Genomic DNA, 26,286 nt, shown 5'->3' with positions numbered 1-26,286 from the left:
GTAAATAAATGATGTCATAATCACGTCATAATGTGGTCATATAAAAATGCAAATTCATTTGTTGCAGATTGGTCGATAAATGACGTCGTAATCACGTAATAATCTGGTCATATAAGAAAGCAAATTTACTTGTCGTAAATTGGTCAGTAAATGGCGTCGTAATCACGTCATAATCTGGTCATATAAGCGAGCAAATTTACTTGTCGTAAATTGGTCAGTAAATGACGTCGAAATCACGTCATAATCTGGTCAAATAAAAATGCAAATGAAAGTTGCCATTCTAAGTCGTCAAAATGACGTCGTAAGAACGTCATAAATACGACGACATGACGAGTATTACCACTTTACGATCAGTTAATGACGTCATTACGACCGTGTCTGCTATCAGGGCAGTTTATTCTTTTTAAAAACCTCCATTGACACTTGCGTCGCCTCCTTTTAAATTTGTAGTACAGTTTATTCTTTTTAAAAACCTCCATTGAAACTTGCCTCACCTCCTTTTAAACTGGCTTCACCATAATACAGTTTATTCTTTTTAAAAACCTCCATTGAAACTTGCCTCACATCCTTTTAAATTGGCTTCACCATTTACAGTTTATTCTTTTTAAAAACCTCCATTAAAACTTGCCTCACCTCCTTTTAAATTGGCTTCACCATAATTTGTAGTACAGTTTATTCTTTTTAAAAACCTCAATTGAAACTTGCCTCACCTCCTTTTAAATTGGCTTCACCATAATACAGTTTATTCTTTTTTAAAAACTTCCATTGAAACTTGCCTCACCTCCTTTTAAACTGGCTTCACCATAATACAGTTTATTCTTTTTAAAAACCTCCATTGAAACTTGCCTCACCTCCTTTTAAATTGGCTTCACCATATACAGTTTATTCTTTTTTAAAACCTCCATTGAAACTTGCCTCACCTCCTTTTAAATTGGCTTCACCATAATACAGTTTATTCTTTTTAAAAACCTCCATTAAAACTTGCCTCACCTCCTTTCAAACTGGCTTCACCAAAATTGTAGTACAGTTTATTCTTTTTAAAAACCTCCATTAAAACTTGCCTCACCTCCTTTTAAACTGGCTTCACCATAATACAGTTTATTCTTTTTAAAAACCTCCATTAAAACTTGCCTCACCTCCTTTTAAATTGGCTTCACCATAATTTGTAGTACAGTTTATTCTTTTTAAAAACCTCAATTGAAACTTGCCTCACCTCCTTTTAAATTGGCTTCACCATAATACAGTTTATTCTTTTTAAAAACCTCCATTAAAACTTGCCTCACCTCCTTTTAAATTGGCTTCACCATAATTTGTAGTACAGTTTATTCTTTTTTAAAAACCTCCATTGAAACTTGCCTCGCCTCCTTTTAAATTTGTAGTACATGCAGTTTATTCTTTTTAAAAACCTCAATTGATCAAACTTGCCTCACCTCCTTTTAAATTGGTTTCACCATAATTTGTAGTACAGTTTATTCTTTTTAAAAACCTCCATTGAAACTTGCCTCACCTCCTTTTAAATTGGCTTCACCATAATACAGTTTATTCTTTTTAAAAACCTCCATTAAAACTTGCCTCACCTCCTTTTAAATTGGCTTCACCATAATACAGTTTATTCTTTTTTTAAACCTCCATTGAAACTTGTCTCACCTCCTTTTAAATTGGCTTCACCATAATATTCAGGTAAGGTATATTCATTCTTTTTTTTAAAAACATCATTGTTCACTTCCCTCACCTATAGATCATTTGGCTATATATAATACCTTTTATTCTACACTATTCTTCCCTTTAAAAAAACCTGATTGTACTCCCAGCTGCCTCCCCTGATCTGACATTTGCCTCTCAACGTACTGGAAATAGATACCCTTTTTTCAATATTTTTGTGTTTTTGACACCCTTATCACGTTACGTACGTAACGTGCCCTCTCTTGAAAAAGACATCCTTTTTACGTGTTTTTTTGGTCGCGCATGGTATCCACTCGTCAATATAAGTGGCCCCCCCGGGCCTACTGTACATAGTGTTATTTTATTATCTCTTTATATGGGAAACTTCGTTTTACCGAATTGCCATGCACTCTCTCCGACGCGTTTGAAGTCTTAGACAGCATGGCATACTACCAGCCGATGGTACACACACGCACACACACACACACGTTATTTGACAACTTGTCTCTGGAGCCAAAGTTCCTCGCATATAACTATCTGCACGCCTGCACGCAGTGTGTATTGAACACGCACGACCACGATCTAATGAATATTCATCGGCGAGACTGACGTCATTTTACGAGTCTCCTTTCAAACTTGGATCATAAGTGCCTACCGTTGTTATATTCGTCTAATTACATAATGCATGACTGATCTGCTGCTGGCATCGTCGAGACTCAATCGTCAACAGGAGATTACACATCCTGGAGCCAAAATTATCCTATTTGACATATAGTGTCTAACTAGGAACATCTTTAACGTCGTTCTAACTATGAAAATGAATCTGAAGAGAAGAAGGTGTGCAGAGCTGGGGCGTTTTGGTGCCATCTTGTTGGCAGCGGTGTTTGCCGGATGCATGACCATGAGCCACGCCGAAGCTTCGGGGCAAGAAGCAACCGGTCCAGCGCCCGAGACGGCACCATCCCCAGGGAAGATCACTCCTGGTGAACACCAAGAAGCTTCTATTTCGTCTGGATATGATGGTGGTGGCGATGATTTAAGGTTAGTTTTGAAATGATGTTCTAACCTTGAATACTTTTATGGGGAGCAGCTAGCAGAGTATTTACACTACAGTAGTACAGACTACCTCGAGTGAAGTTCGTGCAGGCTCCACTCCACTTCACTACCGCTAGGCGCTACACTAGCCAGGCGGCTTCTAGAGAGTAAAAATCATTTACTAACGTAAGGTTACTCTCATACGAAGCCAGGGAGTCCTCCCTATTCATCTGCGTGTACGCAAAAAACCCTGAAAGTGAAACTTTCGCCCCCGAGATTTCCACTTTCCTTCTAAAAGATCTAGCTCTAATTTCATGTACATGGGGTAAAACTTCATTTCCGACATTTCTACGTTCTCGTTGTTATTTTTAAACAAGAATTCATCAAAAAAAAAGAAAAAATATTGTGAAAAGATGGAAGAGACTTGCCCGATGTTTACGCCGCCATCTTGTTTCTTATTGTACTTCCCCAACGTTACGCGACGCTCACGTTTTTTTCAATTTTTTCAATTTGAATTCTTATAATTGTCAAACTATTGCATGCATCCTCTATCTGCTTTGTCAAAGGCTTGTAAAAGAGTAACCCAGAGAGCTCCCGCCCGCGCAGCGGGCGGGAGCCCAGAAGCTTACCGTGTATTTGACCATTGTCACCGGACTAGGGTGATTTATGGTCTAAATATTTCTCCAAATGAATTTTGAAAACAGAAAGTATACAATTACCACGATTATATGGATGAAGGTCTAACGAGTGGCAGTTTCCTGACATCTGGGAACAGACTGGAACCTCAAAAAAACGAAAAGTTCTCTCCTTCTACCCCCGTTTCGATCGGCCATTTTTGCGGGCGGGAGCTCTCTGGGTTAGTAAAAGAGTAACAATTCTTATGACATACAGCAGTTTACTTACTACAGTGATGAACCTTTCCTCACGTCAAACTGCTACACATTTGTTAAAGTATTTTAGAGTTTTTACTTTCATATTTCACTGAAATGAAATGTGGTCCCACACTAACACACATAACACATTATTTTAGGTTATGACATCAAATATTGAAGGTCGCAGGTCAATGAGGTCATAGGCCTATATTCTTAAGTTCCATTCTGTCTTCTCAAAGATACCCATAACCTTAAAGGTTTCTTTTCTTTATAGGTTAAAGTCTCAGAGTCTGAATGTCCCATGTATGCAACACACCGTACACTTTATCTTGGAGTCTAGGGTGCTTACACCCTATTGGAATTTCACGACACATAGGTACCACAAATGCACCTCAAAACTGACAAAACATCCCTCAATTTATTTTTTTTTAATGGAAATCATGCACCCACCACAATTCTATTGTTTGTCCTCATGGTCCATATCATTAAATGGTAGAAAAAAAAAGCTTGACCCTGAAAAAAAAGAAAAATACTTCGGTGTCATTTCTCTCCCATTCAAAGTGGCAAACCACTGAAGTTAGGGATCAAAAGATCTGCTTGCAGCAGCTCACCCGTTTGTTTGCCCATGTTTGTTTGATTTTAGTTGCTAACTTCAGTCCTTATGATCATAATTTGTTATGGAATGAAGTGGTAATTCTGTGTCGCGAAAGTCCAATAGTGTGTTAGCATCCTAGGCTCCCACCTGCTTTGCCGGCATGAGAGCCTGCCTTGGTTAGGACTTGACTTGCCTGTTAACATGTTAACATCATTGCATTTTTAAAACTGAAATTTATCCTACTTACAAGTAAAATATAGCCATGAACAACCTGGTCTTGTACTCTTGTACATATTGAAATGGCCAATGTATTGACACTTTATTAATATTCTTTACTCTCATTTGCAGGTCAAATGATACAAGTAGTTCAACCCATGCACCAAGCACAACCAAAAAGATTACAGAACCATCTGACGAGCAGTTACCAGACATTGGCTCTGCCGAGGAGGAGCATTCTTCAAGTTTAGCTCTCTTTTTTATCTTGGGTATCATAGGTAAGATTGTTGATAGCATCTTCCTCCATCTTCTTTTTTTCTCTCTCTCACTCTCTCTGTCACACCCCCCCCCCCTCTTTATATTCTTCTCCCTTCCCCTCTCAAAAAAAAATTATTAAATATTGTAATAAAATAAGAAAAAATTATAATCATTTTTTTTTCTTGCTTATCTCTTGATGTTATGGAAGTTACTGATATTTGGAAGTGTATTGCAAATCTGCACTCTGCTGTCCTATTTCCTTTGCAGCCTATTTTGGATACTGTGGTAAAGAGTCACTGATTGATTTTATTCCAGTTTGCATTTACCATATTTTATTTTGATTTGCATATTAATTCATAAATGTTTGCATGCCATGTATGATTTATATACCTTTGGTTACCTGTTTTACAGTACATGTATAATTCACTTTCCATTATACACCCTCTTCTATTCACCTGTTTACTACCCTCTGCCTCTCCAAAAATTTCTTAACTTGTCTACACCCCTGCCCCCCTCCTGTGCTGTTACCAGTCCCCTTCTTTCTCCTACATGTATTTTTTTTTTTTATTATATGATATAAACTCTATCTAATGTAGCTGTTGGCTGAAATGTGATTTTCAATACCTTTTCAAGTTCGGGTTTATTCAGTTTACAAGACTAGGTCTCAACAATCACCAATTTTCATTCTTGGTATTAAGGAATCCATGTCAAATTAAGTTCATAATCTAGGGGCCTGTTTCATAAGAAACGTAGGATTTTGGGTAACTTTGGTAATAGGTCTAAGCAGCCAATCATAACCATGATTTTTCATGGCTATTACATGATATGTTTTCATGAAGTGGGATCCTGGATTGGATCTGATGCTATTCAAAATGGCTGACATAATGCCTTTAAAAAATAATGTGATTATTTGTTTGATTTTCAGGAGTGTGCATCCTGTTAACTCATCTCCTGATTAAGCTCAAGTTCCACTATCTCCCTGAGAGTGTTGCAGTGGTCTGCCTTGGTGTTCTAGTGGGTCTTATTATCCTTGCTCTAAAACACACCAATCTCAGTAACCATGATTTCACGGTAAGCTTATTTGCATTGAATTTTGTAACATACTTGAGGGTTTTAACTCATTAGTTAATGAAAATTGTGCTTTTGATAAGAGATTTTATTTTTGATGATTTTTTAATGCAGATTTTGCTTGTGATGAAGATTTGTATTTATTGAAGATTTTGTTTTTATGAAGAACTTTTTATATGATTTCATGGTTTAGGTATTAAATGAAGATTCATTTTGATATTCAAACATACATTGTATTATTGTATGTGAATGTTAACACCAGCATATACAGTAGTTTGGGTTTCAGTTTTTTATGAGATATTTCAGGAACTGTACAATATCTATGAGAATCGAAACATAACCGGTATATCTCATTCATTATGAACAAAATTAATTGAAACAATCCACCTTTTAGAACAGTGCGACATGATCAAAACTCAAAAAGTTTATTATCAATAAATGGTATAAAATGTTGTTAAATATCTAACTCATAATCATTGAATATATTAAGTTAAAGACCTTTTAAACCCACATTCACATGCAGTTACGACAAATAGCGTTTCGTTAGATATTGGGATACAGTAAAATTCACATGTTTGGACAGTTTTATTAAACCTTGGATAAGATATCTAGGTTACACCATACATGGCATGCAGAAAGAGGAGAATGTTGTACATTATGATTATAAATAAATTATGTTAAGGGGTCCTAAAGCTGTGCACCACTGTTTGCACATATAGGCCTATTAGTTTCAATGGCAAAATGCTTTAATACTCTCTGAGGCTGTTCTCACTACGTTCCTTAAACTAGTTCAGTGGACACTAGTTTAACACGTAGTGAGAACGGTCAAAGCGGTCTTGGAAGCGATCTTCCAAACCAGTTTGGAAAACCACCTCGCGATGTAGTTTTCAAGATCGCTTTGCCTCGTTAAACTTGTTTTAGCGTAAGTGAGGACACAACCATTCTTTGGGAAGCGATCTTCGCACATTTTGAGCGCGCTACTCCACTTGACAGGTGTAGAATGCCTATGCTGCGGTTTCGAATTTCGCGCGAAACGTGTCACCCCACTGAGAGCGTTTCCATAGCAACAAGAGCACTTTACGTGAAGTGATTTTGAAAACCACTTTCGTGTGATCAAGTGGGAACGCTAGCAAAGCGATCTTCCAAAGTGGTTTCCTGAATCGGTTTCCAGTAAACTAGTTTTAGAAAGCGTAATGAGAACGGCCTCTCTGTGACTGTAGAATTGTGACTGCAGTGTGACAGACAATTCGTATTCAGATTTTCTACAGATGCTGTGCATACATGTAAATCACAAAATGCTGAGAAAATGCGCAAATGTTTGGAGTTGTAGTCACTTTAATAACGGGGCTTCAGCAATACTTACGGCTACCCTGATGGAACGCTCAAGCATTCAAGGAATTTCTTCCTACTTGGTACCCTTTTACTACACTTGGTCTGAGAGTGGCAAATGTAAATAGGCGCCTTGCAAAAGGACCCAAGTGCTGTGGGGGGTTTGAACCCTGGCACTTGTGGTTCAAAGTCCAGAGACATTTTAAAAATTTACCCTTTTCTGCAGTGCATCAATTGCATAAATGCAACACTGGTTGAACTATTAATATCTTTGAAAACCATGTTGAAAGAGTATTAGGTGTTGATTGAATGGGGGCTTAATTTATTATTATATATTATTTGCCAAGGTATGCATACATGTACATGTAGTTTCATAGCTGGAATTCATGTCTTGGATCATGCATTATTTGATTGGCCTGGCTGCCCACATTACTGGGGCCTTGGATCTTTTGTGCCCTTCCTATTTTTGTCCTAGGTATGTATCATGAAATTTTGCCCTTTTAAAAAGTGTCCTTACCCTAGAAATGTGACGCTACATGTAGCTATGTAGATTTGTTTTGTACGTGGATATGTATTTCAGTATGGATCAACCAAGGGGGGGGGATATTCTATATTAAACTTAAAAGCATACAGTTGAATATTTATTTACCAGAGATATATTCCAAGAGTTAGGGGTGATAGTGCATGAATCGTAGATGAGTGCTATGCCGGCCCCAACAAGTAGAACATTTCTGGTGTTCCATAAATAAGGCCATCCAATATAAATACTATTTCTACCCCCCCCCCCCACAAAAGGGTGGAGGAATTGATTGAGCAGGTTATGTCACTTACCATAATCCGTTTTTAGTATGGCCTCACTTCATAGATCAATAATCATTGATATGCAACTTACAGGTAGCTCATTATGACATCATCAAGTATCATTGTGCTCTATGCTGCGCATCGCTTGGCATTAATTGTTGTACACATTGTATTTTTCGAGCATTCACTCACGTGCATTAGATTGGTACCACGATAGCAGGTTCAGCAATCTGTGCGATATTAGTAAGATTTTTTTTGTTCAATATATGCTCAAGATTGTATTCAACAGGCATATGATCATGAATGCAGACCAAGATATATATGTTTTTAATGCATAGCTAAAACACTCTTATTTGAGGAATATTTTGAGCCTTTAGGAAATTAAATGGCCTGCATTGTTTGATATGACATGGGTTGTCCCAATTTGATCATCAAAATGATCTTCAAAATGTTGTAAGGAAATATTTTTAGGACTTGTTCCATGTACAATATTGGGATTTGTACCAGGAAATACTTACAGATTCATATTTATATTAGGGATGTTATCTATGAAGAGTTTTTGTACACAAATCAAATAATCAAGGGAAAGTTATTGTATGATGATACAATGCAATTGTAAGGAAGTTTGGATTTAATCTCAGCCATGGCATGTTTTCCTTCAAAATGAAATTTACCTACATTGTTCTGCACTCAACCCAGGTGAGGTGAATGGGTACCCAGCAGGATTAATTCCTTGAATGCACCAAGCACCTTTATCAGCTGGAGCTACAGCTAGGAATGCAGCATCAGGGTTGGGCTCAATTACTTTCTTCAATTACAATTACAATTACAGTTACGTAATTGAAGAAATGTTCAATTACAATTACTCTTCAATTAAACTACATATTTTCAATTACAAAATTGTACCAATTACTTTTGTCAATTACAATTTCAATTGCTTTTTACAAAGTCATTTTATGAAATCAATTTATATTTTGTATGTAGTGTCACCCATTTCAGCATAATTCTAAGTTTGAGAGAAACTGACAACATGAAGGTTTTATTAGTCTAGAGAGCATTGATCCTGCCTATTGCTCTGTTTAAATTAATATTCTCAATAAAATGTAGATCTGCATGCTCTCTTCATTTGTAGAAATCATGTTTTACAACATGTAAACTTGACTTGTGAGTCGTGACCTTGCTCATCAAGGGGCCGGCGTATCCAGCTTTCGCCTATAATAGGGGAGGGGGGCAGGAAAAAAAGTATTTTCATCCACATTTTCCCCGATCACCCACTTTATGCTGATTTTTTAGGGGGGTATTCCAAATTTAAGTATAAAGGTTTTAATAAACATCTTGTATATTCTTAGAAACAAATATGCATGAGTTTATAAGAATTGTATTACTTTGCTAGTATGAAAAATTACATAGTTCGATAACTTCGATTTATTTTTGGAACCTATGACCTTTTGCAAGATTTCTCAAATATTTCAAATGGTCAAATTTGTGCACTTCTTTTATAGCAATAGTGTCTCCTCTTTCCTCCACATCATGGGAAAGAATACAGTTGCATGCAAAAGATATGTACATGTATAGCTATGGAAAAAGGGAAATAAGCAATCCAGAATAAATTAGATAATAAAGTTAGTAATAAAGTAAATGTAATTGACTGTAATTGAAGTAAATTACAATTTTTCAATTACAATAACAATTACTTTCCCTTTAAAAAATTCAATTACAAATTACAATTACTTGAAAAATGTAGCCCAACCACCATTGAATATTCAACTACATGTACATGTAGATAATCGGCTCCTCATAAATGTTATATACATGTAGATATAATTGTTATTATTATGATAAAATTCTGACTGATTTGTATTGATGCTATAGGTTTTTAAAGCCTAATTTAACTAAGCGTATTGGTTTGATATTTTGCCAGCACTATTCTATTCATTACTTTCTGAATAAAGTGATTAGTCGAGGAATTATAATCCCATTGAAGTATAAATTCTCCCCAATCTGTACATGTGCAGGTAAATTTCTGGAAGAATTTGCCCTCTGATCTGTGAAATTGACTTTTTATTTTGATTTAAAAAGCAAATTATACATTTTTTGCCCCAGATAGAGTTAGTTTCATGGGGGTTGATCAAGTGTGGTCTTAATTAATCATGGTTTGTTCAATTAAAGGCCTTCATGCATGTATATCCACCAAAGAAAATTTGTGTTATTGTAGATGGTGCATCATTATGTTCCAAAAATGTACTTTATATGCATGAATGTGTTTATTTATTGTAAATGATACAAAATAATTTTCAATTTCACATACAATGTACTGGATGGCATACATGTACAAGATCCCTTTCATGAATTCATTTCATTCCTTTTTTATGTGTGACTATATCAGAGCATTAATTCAGCATTAAAATGAATAAATCTCAACAGCGGACCTACATGTACGAACTAGTATAAGGAAGGAAGTTATAATGCATTGAGTTTAATACTGAACAAAATATTAAACTAATTGTCTGTTTGTCTAAAATCTATGGTGTGTAAAGGAAATATAGTAATAGTAAAGGCCTACACTGAAAAATTATTAACATGACATGGGAATGCAATAGTGAATCAAATAACAATAAAAAGGAATATTTATTGGTAATTTGGTAGGGAATACAAATACATGTTGCAGGTGGATTACAGATTAGGTATAAAAAACACACCAGAAATGGAATAGTTGATATCTTGAAACATTCTCTTTCAGATTTATTTTTTTATTGCTCTATATAAAAAATACAGGGTGTATGGAAATTTGTCCCCCACTTGCAGTACACAATAATATATAAATGAAGACTGAAGACAAAAATTTGGTGTATATTAGTCATTGAAAGAAAATATAAATAAACATGCATTGCAATACAACAAATTACCCTTTAAAGACAGAGAATGAGAAACAACTTAAATTGAATGAATGTTGATTTTAATAGGTTATTATATATTTGATTGTCTATTGTATTTTTTTCTTTTTATGCAAACATGTCTGCACTTTTGCAAGTAGAAAACCCTAATTGAACGTGTTTTTAATATCTTATTTTCACTATCGTACATGTACTAGTAAATTCCTGTATTCACCTTAACCCTGATATTCAGATTTTTAAATGAAATCAGAGTTCTCAGGGTCAAAACAAATGCCAATCTATCTAAAATAATTTAGCAATTTTGTATATTGACCACATTGTAATAAAAGAATGATTTGAAATAAAACCACATTTTTTCCCCTTCATTTTCACAAGGCAAGAAATGTCCTTCTATCTCTCATGGCTTTTGTACAAATATGGAAATCACTCTTGCAAACAATGTGGTATACCTAGACACACACCTTTGTTATGTGTATACTATTGAGCTATGCATACATGTACAAGTCACTCAATTTATTATTTGTTTTATGGGGGGGGGGAGGGCTGATGTACATGTATTTCAAAGAGTTGAGATGAAGTTTAAAGATGGATGTGCATGGAGAAGAAGTGCTCATTTTACTTGCTGAACTAATTTCCCCAAACCACTTCCCAAATCCAGATTCCCTTTATGGTCTTTCTCATCACCATCTAATGATCTGGTTTCCAGACTCACTTCACGTAAATTGGTCTTGTTGCTTGAAGGGAGTGAGCACTGTCAATGGGGCCATACGCCAAGTGTGATGTTTACACACTGTTTGTACCAGTTGAGTAGTGCACCCAACATGCAGACACTAAGACATCGTTCTCATGATATTTTCTAAAACTAGTTTACTGGAAACCGGTTCAGGACACCAGTTTGGAAGATCGCTTTGCTAGCATTCCCATTTGATCAGCCAAAAGTGGTTTTCAGTACCACCTCACGTAAATTGGCCTTGTTGCTATGGGAACGCTCTCAGTGGGGGTGACATATTCCGTGCGAAATTCGAAACCGCAGCATAGACATTCTACACACAGAGTGTGGAGTAGCACGCTCAAAATGTCCAAAGATTGCTTCCCGAAGAACGGTTGTGTCCTCACTTCCGCTAAAACCAGTTTAACGAGGCAAAGCGATCTTGAAAACTACATGTACATCGCAAGGTTTTGCGAACTGGTTTGGAAGATAATAATAATATAGGTATATTTACCCAGGGAAGCCACTTCAGTTCTGAAAATTGTTCTCCCAGCGGGTCCTGCTATTATTATTACCCCGGAAGACCGTCTCGACCATTCTCATTACTCGTAAACTAGTTTTAGTGCGTTAATGAGAACAGGGTCTAAGTTTAAACGTACTTGTGCCGGGTGAGGTTGCTTCCGGAAAAAGTTGTGTCCTTATCTACAGTTAAACACATTTATCAATGAAAAGCAGTCTTAAAAACCACATCATGAGGTGGATTACCTAACTGGTTTGGAAGACTGCTTAAGATCGCTTCCAAGACTCCTTCAAGCATTCCCATTACCGGTACACGTTAAACCGGTTTTCACTAAACCGGTTTTAGAAAATAGATGAGAATGGGGTCTTTATTTCCCAATTATGTTCAGTGTGACTCAATACAGAAAAAGGATAACAGATCTGATATTGTGAGCTACATGTTAGATGTGTGGTAATGACTAATCTCTCCATATTACCATTGGATATTAAAATAATATATTTTTATAGATTCTCTAATAATTGATCATATATCTGTTTTGTTTCTTTCCTTACAGCAAGATGAAATCCTTGATCCTACAACATTCTTTCTCGTTCTACTTCCTCCAATTATATTTGAATCTGGATATTCCTTGCACAAGGTAATCTAATGTAGCAGTAGCAGAATGAAATCATTTTTTTTTCTTTTTCAAGATTTATTTAGTTCTCAACACAAACATAAGTATCACATGCACAGATACATCATAATTGAAAAAATAGCATACATTTCAAACAAATTCAAATAAATGGTTAATTTTGTATACAAAATATTCAATTTTTTTCGATGCACGTTCATCAAATTACGTTTAAAAGTGCTCAATAATTCTCTCGGTTGTTTCGATTTTTTCCAAACCAAGCATAAAATGAGCAAAAGTGGGTTTAATATTTCTGTATTTACATGAATAAATGAAATATTTTGCAAACAACACAATTATATTGCTAAGATGAAAGTTATTGAGGTTTATAACTCCAAAACAAATTTCAATGTCAAAGAACAAATTTCAATGTTTTTAGAATGAAATCATTATCTAAAGTTAGATGTCCATGTGTGAATCAAATGGTTTTGCTATATCTGTGTATCCATCTACTTTCTATACTTTCTATCATTTCTATCTTTCTTTCCTTCTATCTTTCTTTCTTTTTCTGTGTAGTTAACAAGTTCTGAATCTGGACATTTTATGTAACTTTGATTACATGTATCTAGACTAAGCATGTAAATAAGATCACATATAATTGGTAAATGCAAGATTTGTGATTGAAAGTGGCCTACAAATTGCATGGAAGTTATGTTTACAATCCAAACTGTGAAAATCCATATTGAGAGAAATGCTGTGTAAATTACAGAAAAATCAAACATTTACACACATTGGGTGCCCTATTGAGATTGAAATTCACACTTCAATATTATTCATGTTTGCATAGTATCATATATTGAATAAGCACTTAGCTTGGGTGATATGTGATATCTACCAATCAATATTTCTTTCAAAGGAAATATGATGGGGTTATTTTGGGAAATGCAAATTGAAATTGTTTATGATTCATCACTCATAATATATCATATGTATTTTGACAAGTGACATACAGTTTTTGATTATATATCATGTTTTTCCTAGGCGATATTCAGGCCTGATTATGTAAACACATATTCTGCCATGTGACATGGATGCTAAATGATAACCCTCATGATACCATATTTATATCTAAACAATTATTACTCGAAAACTTTGGGGGGGGGGGGGTTCACAAGAAATATCACTTTATACATGTAAAAGAGAAATTATTAGGGCAGATTTGCTCTCAGAGCATAGGTTTAGGCAGAAGCAAATAAAGGTGGAGGGGGCACATCAGCCCGGCCCCCCCTTTGCAAAAACTGCATTGTGTTTCCCTCTTTTCTTGGAAGTACTGCCCCTTTGAGAGTGAAAAGCCTTACTCCTCCTTCCTTCCTTATACCTCAGTCACATTTGTTCTACGGCGGCCGTACGGCAAGTCGAAAACAGCAGTTTTAAAATTTTTTCTACCAGCTCCATACAAGTGGTTTGAATAAAAATGAATGAAATGGCAGTTTTCGACTCCCCGTACGGTTGCTGTTGAGCAAATGTGACTGAGGTATTATGCGTCCTGTAAATAACAATTAGGACCAGATGACCATGCATTTTAGCTGGTATCTCCTATCTTCAATCCCTTCATTGAATCCATCCTTTGTTTCTTTTTTCTCTCCTCATCAGGGTAATTTCTTCCAGAATATTGGTTCCATCTTGGTGTTTGCGATCTTCGGTACCATCATCTCCACTCTCATCGTAGGAGGGGGTGTGTATCTCCTCGGGCAGGTAAGGTATCTTCAAACAATCAACATGACTAACAAGCACCCCCTGCAGTAAACCTGGCACGGTGGAAATATGTTTAATACTGGCACGATAAGGGATAAATAAGATTGAGACTATTTATTTATAGAGATACACATTGTCATCTATCCTATCCCTCCTATTCTATATTCACGCTTTCATTATATGCTTCTATAAAAGTGAAGAAATATATTCTTCTCAATAGTCTAAACAATTATATCAAGTTAATACAGGCAGGGGGGGTTACTACAGGGGTTCAACCCCCCCCCAGTTTTTTTTTTTGGAGAACTTTTTTTTTTGCTTGTCAAATTTTCATTCAACTCAACCCCCCCTTAAAAAAATCCTGCGTGCGCTACTGAGTGCTGAGTGAATATAAACCAAAATATGTAGGCTAGAAGCTAGAGATGAGTAATGTACAGTATATCTCAAACATATTGTTTCACTTTAATTTGTGCCTCAGTATGGGAAATTCATGAGAGAAATTTGTTGCGTTTCATTCACTTTATTCATGTACATTTGAATGTCCGGAAGATATGATTTTTACAGTTGCTTTTCAGTAGTCACAAAATTTTGTGAAAATACATACATCACTGCAAAGTGTTGAGCTCTAGTGACACAGTCTAGTTATTCTGCTTTTTCATGTAACTGTAGTATGGATGATGCAGGTATGCATTCCAATACATGAGTACACAATGAGATTTGAAGCCCTTGTGATTTATATGAGAACTATTGAAGGAAATACTTGGCAAGAGGATGGAGGAAAAGAACTCCAGAAGGAAATGAGTCTAGGGGATGTTTCACAAGGACTAAACTTGATTGCAATCACATAGACATTCAAAGAAATACTTAAGAGAAGGAGGAAAGAAAAACCAAAAGGAAACATTTCTAGGGGATGTTTTCACAGAGACTAAAATTTATTACAATCACATATAATTTGAAATATTATTCAAATAAATACTTGGCAAGAGGAGGGCAGAAAGGAAAACCAGAAGGAAATTAGTTCAGGGGATGTTTTCGCAAAAACTAAATTTGATTGTAATGACATAGAAATTGAAATATTGAAAGAAATACGTGGCAAGAGGAGGGAGAGAAGGATAACCAGAAAGAAGTGAGTCTAGGGGAATGTTTCACAAAGACTAAAATTGATTGCAATCACATAGAAATTGAAATGATAGGTCACTCATGCCTCTGTCTTCTATTATCATTGAAGAGACCATTCTTTCTCCTAACTTGTTCCATGGATTTTGTTTCGTTATCATGTTACCAGGAAAGTTCTGAAATATCTGTCTGCATTTCAAAATGGCATTATTGTATTATTTAATTGGAATGGCAATAATGATTAAAACGAATAGTCAGACAGGTTGTGAAATGATTAAAATTCCCATATGAAATTCCACGTATCAAATTTAAGCATTTCAGATGTCAGTAATGATCAAAATGAAGAGTAAGTTTGTGGAATGGTTAAAAGTTACACATTTACACATATCAAATTTTAGCATTTGGTTCCCTTTACTTATTGCATTCCGGGGAAGGGGGGGGGGCGCTCACATTAATCGGTGGTACAGGACATGCCGCTCTGGTGATCCCGGCCGCCCCGCCCCATTCACACTCCCCAACCCTGTCAAAATAATCCAGCCCGAGCACTGCAAAGCTAGCTGCATGCACGGCTTCACAAATCCCTCCATACCATGATGCCACAAACGTTGTGCATGGCTGGCCCACGTGCACAGCGCTAAAAGCGCATCGTACCCCATAGTACAGTACAGTACAGCGATCCCGTTTCGTAGATCCTGTTTTTCACACCACCGGGTATATTTTTAGTTCCCAAGACCCTGTATTTTACCTTTGTAGTCAGTTCCTTAGTTTCCCATTTAAGGGTTTCGTGAGGCACACCCCCATCAAAATATAGTTCAAGTGCCCCCCCCCCCCTTCGGGATTGTATTATCGTATTTTAATATCGGTATCAGTGTTTCCTCATTATAATAATGCTCAATTTGTAATGGTATGACATAGCATTTAATGAGCTATACAGTGCTCAATAATAAAAATATAAAGTCCAGCACAAAATTATGCAAATGCTATCAAAATTGATTGATTATAGGAAATAGATTTTAACAATCAATTCAGCAATATTTAGGTAATAAAGCTGGGCCTCATCTTACAAAGAGTTATGATTGATCCGATCAACCTCAACTGCATGGAAATCCATCACTGTCATACTTTTTACTACAGGAGATTTGCACAATGTCCTTTGTAAACATAGAAAATTACACTAAATATTCAAGAAAATGATGAATGTATGAATATACAGCATGTCTCGAAAATATTTTGAGTATTTATGTATTTTTTATGTTGCTAGCTTTCCATAGTTGTTGTTGATTGGATCATTGTAACACTTTGTAAGAAGGGGCCCTGGTCTTTATTGAGTTCCAATCTACATCCATAATTGCACTGTAATTAGAAAGAAATTAAGGGGATGGGGACTTTGGTTCAGAGTGGAACGAAATGGGATATTTAATGACATTAGTAAATTAATGCACTTTAAAGAGAAATATTAGATCTATAGATACCTTTTTTCTCTATTTTTTTTTTGGGTGCATGTATATATTTGAATACATTCTTGGAAAATTGTAAAAGTCAGAAATAAGAAATAAATTATGATGGTTGTCAAAATGTTTGTTAATTTGTTTCAGCTTGTATTTATTACTTCTTCCCTTTTTTGTTGTTTTTACTCAAGTAGTATATTCATAATTTTTTAGGTGAGCAGAAGTGGAATGCTAGGGTAGTCTGGTAGAATCAATTAAAAAGTAAATGACCAAATATTGAGAAAAAAAACATGCTGAGCCACTAATGCATGATCCGATGATCTTGTGATAATGAATTTAATGGGTTTGCATGTATGTTGGAGCATGTTTACTTTGTAGAACTACATGTACATGTACCAGCAAATTGACGGACCATTAGACTCATTAACTCATTCTAAACGACACAAGGAATGCATCAGATATATGCTGGTACAGGGTAGTAGAGTATGGCTGGTCACTGTTCTGAGGTCAGATTAACCCATTGCCTACTGGAATCAAGTGGTTCCTGTACAAAATAATGTAGAATTACAGAAATTCAGTAGTCAACAGGTTAACATTCATCCATTGATTGATTCTATGTATCAAGTGGCTGGACTCCTTGGGCAGGGGGTTAGCAGCAACACAGCAATACAACAGGAAGAATCAGAATCCCCTTCCCGTCCAATAAACCCAACCTTTTTTTGTGCAGTTGTTGTGGGACAGATCTTTGCTTACATAATATCTGCAAATTATTTGATTGTACCCCCCCCCCAAAAAAAAAGAAAGAAGAGTAACAACAAAATAATCATAATGTTAATGATAACATCACAATTTGTTGCAGCTATTTAACTTACAACTCTTGTGGGTACTTGATCCTGTTTAAAACCTGTTTCCATGGAGATTTATGGTTGTGAAATCACATTTCTTTACTTTGTAACCACAGGGGAGTATAACATCAGTGAATTAAAGCTGAGTTATTAAAGCTCCCTGATAGTATAAAGACATGTATGTAGATGCTTGATATCTAAGTAACAATCCCTTATACAACCAATGTACTTCATGAAGGGCGTTTATGATAGGAATAACACGCAGAGGGTACCTTGGAACAGTTGTAAGACTGCCAATGCATGTCCCAAGGCTTTTGAACTGTTTCAAAGGTAGTTATTATTCTAATGCTCAAGCAAGTTGGTGTGGATTATTTGTTTTATAAAAGACAATTCTGTGTATCCCTGTAATTTGACAAAACCATGATGACTCAATGGACCTAGTCATAAGTACTTGCTAGTAGAAAATGTTCATGTTAGCTTCAATTGATAACCAGTAAATAGATGGTTCATTTTGACCAATCATTTGACTAGGATCCGTATCAATTTTATAATAACTCTTTTGTACTTGGTTTGCAATAGATTTACAGTTACGCTTTAATTGAAAAATTATGTTTCATGTCACAGGGCACTTGTCCTACAACTGAAGGCTAATCCTTGCATCTTTCTTTTATGATCTTTACTCACTGCAGGCTAAGGTGGCCTACGAGTTGACTTTGGTAGAGAGTTTTGCGTTCGGTTCACTGATCTCAGCCGTTGATCCTGTCGCGACCCTCGCCATTTTCTCAGCTCTTGACGTTCATCCTTTACTGAACATGTTGGTGTTTGGTGAGAGCATCCTCAATGATGCCGTCTCAATTGTACTTTCAAAGTAAGTACAGAAATACAGGTGACTCTTTCTATTAAAGTCAAATCTCTTGGGGCCATCAAAATCTGCTTGATTTAGCGAAAATTCAGCTGAGAAGATGTTATTAAAACATTTTTTGCATATTCTTGTCTGAATGAAATACCACGATATTAGTTGATAAATTGATTTATAGAAGCTCAACTTATGCAAAGTCTATTATATGATCCATTTGGGACAGCTAAAATTGCAGATTGGTCAAACCCGTTTTGTCTTCTTTCCATTTGGTCTCATCCCACATGACCTGAACCTACTTCATCTACAACCAGTTTGTCTATTATCCATCTGGTGCTCATTTCATTAAGAGTTACACTGTTGTAACTTTGTCATTATGGCAACTACATGTACCATGGTAACAGGAGTCATCAGCCAAATAAAATCAAGGTTATCATGGTAGTTGCCATAATGGCAAAATTACAACAGTTGCAAATCTTTATGAAAAGGGCCCCTGATCTACCAGTAATTGTCATTTAGCCCATATACCACTTTGTCTAATATCCCCTTCGTCTAACATCACTCAGTCTATATGATTATAAGAACTATTTATGGAACAATTTTTCATTTGAAAAAGTATTAAATAATGAGTACTGTAAAAGAAGTGGAACTTAGACCCACTGGGCATTAGACTAAATGAGAATAGCCTACATGTAGGTGGCTAATTAGACCAAGTCTAGTGTAAACCAAGCAGTAATTAGACCAAATGGGTTTAGCCCAATGGGTTTAGCCCATGTGGTACATGTATAAGACTGTGTGAGAGGTAAACCAAATGCTAACAGACCAAGTGAATATGGACCACATCACCAAGTGTTGCTATGACATGGTTGAACAAGCCCTTATTTTGTGGTTTATGGAGCATTGAAAGAAGCCTGCATCAATTGTAAGTCAATTTGTGTTCTAAAATCAACCAAAAGTCTTGCTATTCATTGAAATTTGCATTCAATAGCTGGGCCCTGTCTTACAAAGAGTTCTGATCGATCCGATCAATCGTAAGTATATGGAAATCCATCAACGTCATAATTTTTTCTCCAGGAAATTTGAATGATGTCCTTTGTAAACAAAGAGAAGCAGCCTGCATTTTCAAGAAAACTATGAATGTATGAATATACATCACATCTAGAAAATATTTTGAACAAACGTGTGTTTTAGATGTTGACGTTGCTGGCTTTCCATAGTTGTGATTGATTGGATCAAGTAAGATGGGACCCTGGTCAGTTTTTGAAACAAGAAGTTAATTTTAATTTTTTACAGTTAGAATTTATCTTGATTATACATTGACATAGTAAATCAATTTAAAGTGACTGTTATTTTTATTTTTGTTTGTTAGTACTGTAATAGCCCTAGACTCTCCTGCGATGGCCGATGTATCAGCTCTCCATGCCATCGGTTATGCAGTCGGATCATTCTGTATCATGTTCTTTGCTTCATCTCTCCTTGGTATTGCTATTGGACTTATCAGCGCTCTCATATCCTTTTGAAATTCACTATTTTTCAATTGTAGATGAAGAGAATTGTGAAAATGTCCAGGGACGGGGGGAGGGGGGTGTACTATTTCTGACTAATGCCAGTGGGCAATTACATCTTCAATTTTTATAAAAATGTGTAAAAGGGTGTGTGTTTTTTTTTTTTTTTTTTGGGGGGGGGGCAACCAGCCATTTAACACACATATCATGTTAAGGAAATCAAAATGCAAAAAATCTGAAATATGGTATCAAACTCAATGGTATTGACAATTTGAAGATACGCAGAATGGGGAGGGCATTTTGAGATGTTTATCGAAACCATGTAAGAAATGAAAGGGTTTAAAAATCTGGAATGTGAAGTGGGCTTCTCTGTTTTGGGCATAGGGTTACTCGATACTTCAATCCTTGTTTGGCTTGCCTTTCAGACATTAATGTGCATTGGATGATGCATAGTCTCAATTATAATCTCAATTATGATTACGCAATAGTGCATATCCCATCAGCATAATTCAACCCATGCGATGATGTGTCGTTTATAGGGACGTGGGGATTCGTATGATTTTCTTATTATTCACATATTATACTGTGTGAAACAGCCCCCGGCCCCAGGGAGCATACTCTTTGACTTCCCTGTATTAACGGTTTATTTCCAATTCCTCTTCTTCCAATTGCCAACTCATCTACTATCATTTGATCTACCACCAGTTTGTCCACTATCCACATGGTCTTATTGCCAATTCATCCACTCACCATTTGTCTAATAACCAGTTGGTCCAATAGTCCATATACCATTTGGTCTAATTGGACTAAGTGTTAAAAGTGCAAAATGAATGAAAATGAAATGGATATTAGATCAACTGGTTACGAGATGAAATGGTCATAGACAAAATGGTGATTAGACAAAGTGATGACTGGACCAATTGGTTATTGGACGGAACGTGATGGACGGAATGGCATTAGACTAAATAAAAGTAGACAATGTGGTGAGTGGACGAGTTGGCAATTTACCGTATCAACATGGGGTGATTCATTTTTAAGGTAATTTCCTTAACTCCCACCCTTACATATTGAAGCATGTTGATCTGAGGAAGACGCCATCACTTGAGTTTGGTATCATGCTCATCTTTGCTTATCTGCCATACGCACTGGCTGAAGGCATCAAACTCTCAGGTATTGATTGGCATTCATAATCGGCGATGGGTGTTTCATAAGGCTGTTCGTAAGTTACAAATGGCTTTACACACACGACTGGCATCCATTTCTTGTGCTGTTATTATTACCCTTATGTGTATGTAGCTAGCACCTAAGAACTTGTTCCAGTCATGCGTAAGTCCAATGCAAATTTACATCTTTATGAATTACCCACACGTTCAGGGTTGTTAGGTTGTGTTTTCTGAAGTATATCTTAAGTGCCCTAATAGTCTCTGCATATTTCATTACAAGTGGTTAAAGATATAATAATTAACTTTATTATATATTTTTGCCATAAAATGTTAAATTCAAGTGTCTATGCACTTTTGATTATTTGAAAAAAGAAAAAGAAAAGAATAAAAAAGCAGATCATAAAACTTCAGTGTCAATCCAATCCTTTTGTTCATTTATGTTATTTTTGTAGATTTTCAACAAATTAGTACCAGTAATCCCCAGAGAATATAAGTTTGTCATTGGCCATGAAATTATTCCATGTATGGTATATTTCAAACCGAAAATTACCAGGAAGCAATGATATTTACTTTCATTCCATACCTATTATTATCTGTTGGTCATGTGTTCATGAGAGAAAATCAATCTAGTTCACATGCAATCTTCATGTTCAAATATGCAATGTCAGGAGTCAGCAACATACTTTGTCAATATTTTGGACCATACGTGACCCAACTGCATGAAAGCAAGCGTTTGTTGAGAATAATAACAATTTGAGGGGAATTGCCTTTAATATTACAGATGTCTTGGGCCTATAATTACTAATTTCTACTCGATAAAAAAATTGATCCTTTTGTTGTGCATGAGTGAGTACGCATTAAATGCAAAGTTGTCTTTTCAGAGTTGCCATGTTCTTTTTCTGATGTATGTACTGTACAAGGTTGTGTATCATCCGTAACTAGACCCAGTCGCATCTATCCTGACACTTCTCCAATGTAGCACAGCTTGATGAATATATTAGTTCAAGAGAACTTCTGTTCATCAATTTCCAATATTACAGATCCTTGTTGCAGAGTAACTATGTGCGCTGACTGACTTATTTTTCATCAATCCACTATGCTCAACAGAATATGATTATTTATGCACCATCACATCACAGGACTTTCCCTATAGAGGCACCTCGCTGTCCAGTGCATCTGAGACATTGCATGATCTATGACATCAAAGTAAATTTTCTTCACTGCCGTTTTTGTTTTTAAACATCATAGCTAGGACATGTTTGGTCACATGATGCTATTTCAACCAATCGATACAGGATTTAAATGATTTAATATTATATCTTTGTTTCATACAGGCATCATGGCTATCCTATTTTGTGGTATTGTGATGTCACACTACACCCATTACAACCTATCACCCGTCACACAGATCAACATGCAGCACTCCTTCAGAACAATGGCTTTCTTAGCAGGTAAATTCCCTCAATTTTTTAGAAAAAATGTTTTTAAGAAAAAATGATAAAATAAGAATGCTGGATAAGAACAGATTTGATTAAACTCTATCAAAACTTGATTGGGAGAATGAGAGTCTTATCATTAAAGGTAAAAGAAAGTAGTTGCAGTAAACAATTATTTTGGGAGAAAGTCTATAAAATCAAGGTTAATTGTCACCATATTATCATATACACTGTACCTAGATCTGGTACATTAATGTCAACTTATCTTTGTCAAATCATGAAATTTTAGCGGAAAGAAAATAATTCTGATGATCACTAATACAGGAAAGCATATGTGGGACAGTTTATTGATATTGCTTGGAAAAATATCAGTTATATCGGGAGGAGAGACTTGCGGGTCATAGTGATTCAGTTCGCTTTTTGCCTCCCAGGCACAGGTGATGCCAAACAGATAATAATAAATACCCAACATTTGATGGAATTCCGTGCTTATATTGCTCATTTCTCAGCAATTACGCATTTTCTTCCGGAGCCACTTGACACATATTTTTTATTCATACATACAAACACTTGGGTGGTAATTTGATTGGATTCTGTTCAAACTCATTTTGAGATCGTTACCAAAACTGGTATTTATTTTTAACATAGAATTAGGTAACACTAATGATTATGTGTTTGAAAACAAATCTGAAACCCCTGCTCTACCGACTGAGCTATAGCGCTTCCTCTAAGAAAGAACACTGAATTGGCATTGTAGAAAATAGAAGAATGGGGTCTCTAGATATATTATTACCGACATTGTGATTTGGTCATGAACTAGTCTACAGTGATATTATTTATCTTCTTATTTATCTTTTTATTTACTCTCCTTACAGAAACTTGTGTATTCATGTACCTAGGGTTGGCTATTCCGAGCTTCAATCATAGATTTGAACCAGCTTTAATACTTTGGAGCATAGTAAGTAATATCTGTGTTTATGTCATGTACATGAACCTTCAGGGCCGTTATGCCTGGGCGATTTGGCCAGCGTATACCAGCGTATGCCAGCGTATGGCATGCCATTTGATCCTGAAATCCAAAATCTCTTGATATAAAAAAGTATTTCTATGCTGTTAAAGAGATGGCACTTCTTGAAATATAACTCAATGATAAATGGTTATTTTAATATCCCATTATATTGTGGTTCATAATGTTTGCTTTCAACAAAGAGATTGGGCATTGAGTTATGTATGACATATATGACCCTTTGCCTGAATTTATGAAGTTGGGTTAATCTTAACCCATGGGCTGAATATAATACCTTGGTGTTAATTCTGCATTTTTGAAAAGTAGGTTAAGTAAAGTTCACCTGTTGGATAATTTTGTCTGTTGATGTTAGAAGATATGTTAGGTTACGCACTCTGATGCACTTTAATCTCTGGGTCAACTGAAACCACTTTTGTGAATTTCAAATTTAAAACCTCTAGATTTAATTTAGCTCATGACATTAAATGACACAATTAAATCCATGTTAAATCATGGACTCTGATGCATTTCAACAAATGGGTTATCCCAGTTTTGTTATTGCAGATTTGAACACCCAGAGATTAAATTAAGCCCATGATGTCAAATGACACAACTCAACCCATGGATGAAAGTTACCCTCACCTTTGTGAATTCAGACCTTTAAGATTGGAGAAAAAATAAGGATTATAAGATTGACATTGTGATATGCTCTTGTAAAAAAGCAGATGTAGGGCATTTTTTGTAACCAAGTGTATTGAAAGATAATAATCTTTAATACAGATAATTAAAACCAGGATATTTCAAAGTCCACAAATGCATTGTTATCATATTAGATATCCTTTGCAAACATACCATAACATAGTACCATAGTAGTAATATAAAATACAATATTGACCCTGAACACTGTACTGTAATTCATGTCTATATACATGTACTAGATCTAGAGAAAAATGCCGGTCTTCATTATGTAAAGATGTAGGTTTAGTATATAAGGCATATATATATATATATATATATATATATATATATATATATATATATATATATATATATATATATATACATGCATACATCCTACGTAAGGGCGAAGTCTATGAATGGGTTTATTCCGTTATAATACACATTTAGACGTTAAGACAAAGGTAGAGGACATTAAGGCGCATTTCGAACATTGAAAGAAGACAAAAAAATTCACCGTAAATGCAGATGAAGAAAGATATACATGTATATATAGATATATATATATATAAATATATACACATATATATATATATATATTCTTGTTTTTTATACTGGATAGGGTCTTTTTGTAATGATGATACATATGACTAATCCAAGAACTATGTACAAATAAACTAAACTGTGAATTGGACTTAATTTAACAATTTTAATTCCAGTCTATGACTTATATAACTTTTTTTCATATGCTTCATTAAAATCAGCAATGCATAATGAAGAGAGTAGTTTTGCAATTAAATTGAATATCTAAATTATCATTAAATAATAAAAAAGAACGTTGGGTTTGAATTATTGCTTGTTATTCTTGATATCGGGGAAAAGCAATGAAAAGACTAATTAGAAGACTAAAATATTCTTATCTAATGACATTGAATTTGAACATCAGTGGTAAAAATTCTTTTCTTTATTATGTTTTCTTTCAGGTCCTTATTCTGGTTGGGCGAGCCTTCAACACATTTCCACTGTCTTTCATCTGTAATAAATTTAGAGAACATAAAATCACCTTTAAAATGCAGTTTGTTATGTGGTTTAGTGGTGAGTAGATGGAAAAGTTAATTTTCAATCAAACCTGTCTTAGTGGCCAGCTGTCCATTGTAACAACCTGTTTTAAGTGGACACCAAAGCTACCTCTCATTCAAAAGATATGCTTCAGGTCACTTATTCCAGTGGCCTCTTTGTATGTTACCAGAGGGTTTTTTTTTATATACTTTGTACTTTTTGTACTTTGTACTTTGTGTTATTCTTCACTGTCCTGTTATAACGAGTTACAGACATTTTTATTCTTTTTATCAAAGAAGTGCAAAATCCAATTTTGTATCTGAAGAACAGAATAAATGTGTTTTTCTAACTATGTACATATTTTAGGGAGCAGTTCATTGGATATATGATTTATTTAGAAAACAAAATAAAGAACAAAGATTTTATTTTGACAAGTGCTGGAACTGTGAACTTGAACAGCATGAAGTCATGAAAGTTTAACTTTGTAGTTAAAATAAGAGATAATTCTTATTTTGTTGGAAAGATGAGCACAGAAGAATGCAGTTTTCAATTTCATACATTCATGGTCAGTGATTTTTATCATTGTTTATATCAAAATGAGCAAGGTAGCAACCGTGTTAACTACATGCATCCTTTGAAAACGCCTGCCTTCAATCCCAAAAGGATGAATATTCACCCACCCATAACTCAAATGAAAAAAAATGTTTCTTTAGGTTAAGTGGCTGTCACAACTGGATATGTTAGCCAGCATATTCCCAACGTATGTATGGCAAGCTGTTTTCTTATTTATTCCTATTTCAAATTCAAATTCTTTTATTTCACATCTCTTAAATAACAGGATACGATACATTGT

The 26,286-nt window shown here is 35.3% G+C and overlaps 1 protein-coding gene across 2 annotated transcripts in view; it reads left to right on the top strand.

Moving 5' to 3' along the window:
• The first annotated feature begins 2,275 nt into the window (after positions 1-2,275).
• LOC129254194 (sodium/hydrogen exchanger 8-like) overlaps positions 2,276-26,286 on the top strand; it is a 33,638-nt gene continuing 9,627 nt past the window's right edge. Inside the window, exons 1-11 of one of the 2 annotated variants that reach the window (XM_064094879.1) lie at positions 2,276-2,703; positions 4,513-4,658; positions 5,564-5,709; positions 12,513-12,596; positions 14,223-14,324; positions 18,420-18,598; positions 19,956-20,094; positions 21,156-21,261; positions 22,589-22,705; positions 23,566-23,648; positions 25,358-25,469. In XM_064094879.1, the coding sequence (XP_063950949.1) occupies positions 2,474-2,703; positions 4,513-4,658; positions 5,564-5,709; positions 12,513-12,596; positions 14,223-14,324; positions 18,420-18,598; positions 19,956-20,094; positions 21,156-21,261; positions 22,589-22,705; positions 23,566-23,648; positions 25,358-25,469 (1,444 nt within the window). In that variant the 5' untranslated portion in view covers positions 2,276-2,473. Of the gene's footprint in view, positions 2,704-4,512; positions 4,659-5,563; positions 5,710-12,512; positions 12,597-14,222; positions 14,325-18,419; positions 18,599-19,955; positions 20,099-21,155; positions 21,262-22,588; positions 22,706-23,565; positions 23,649-25,357; positions 25,470-26,286 lie in introns of both variants that reach the window. The other variant, XM_064094878.1, reaches the window with a different exon arrangement.

The sequence above is a fragment of the Lytechinus pictus genome, chromosome 2 (assembly GCF_037042905.1).
Source record: "Lytechinus pictus isolate F3 Inbred chromosome 2, Lp3.0, whole genome shotgun sequence".
Taxonomy (NCBI): domain Eukaryota; kingdom Metazoa; phylum Echinodermata; class Echinoidea; order Temnopleuroida; family Toxopneustidae; genus Lytechinus; species Lytechinus pictus.
This window is presented reverse-complemented; position numbering and strand designations above follow the sequence as displayed.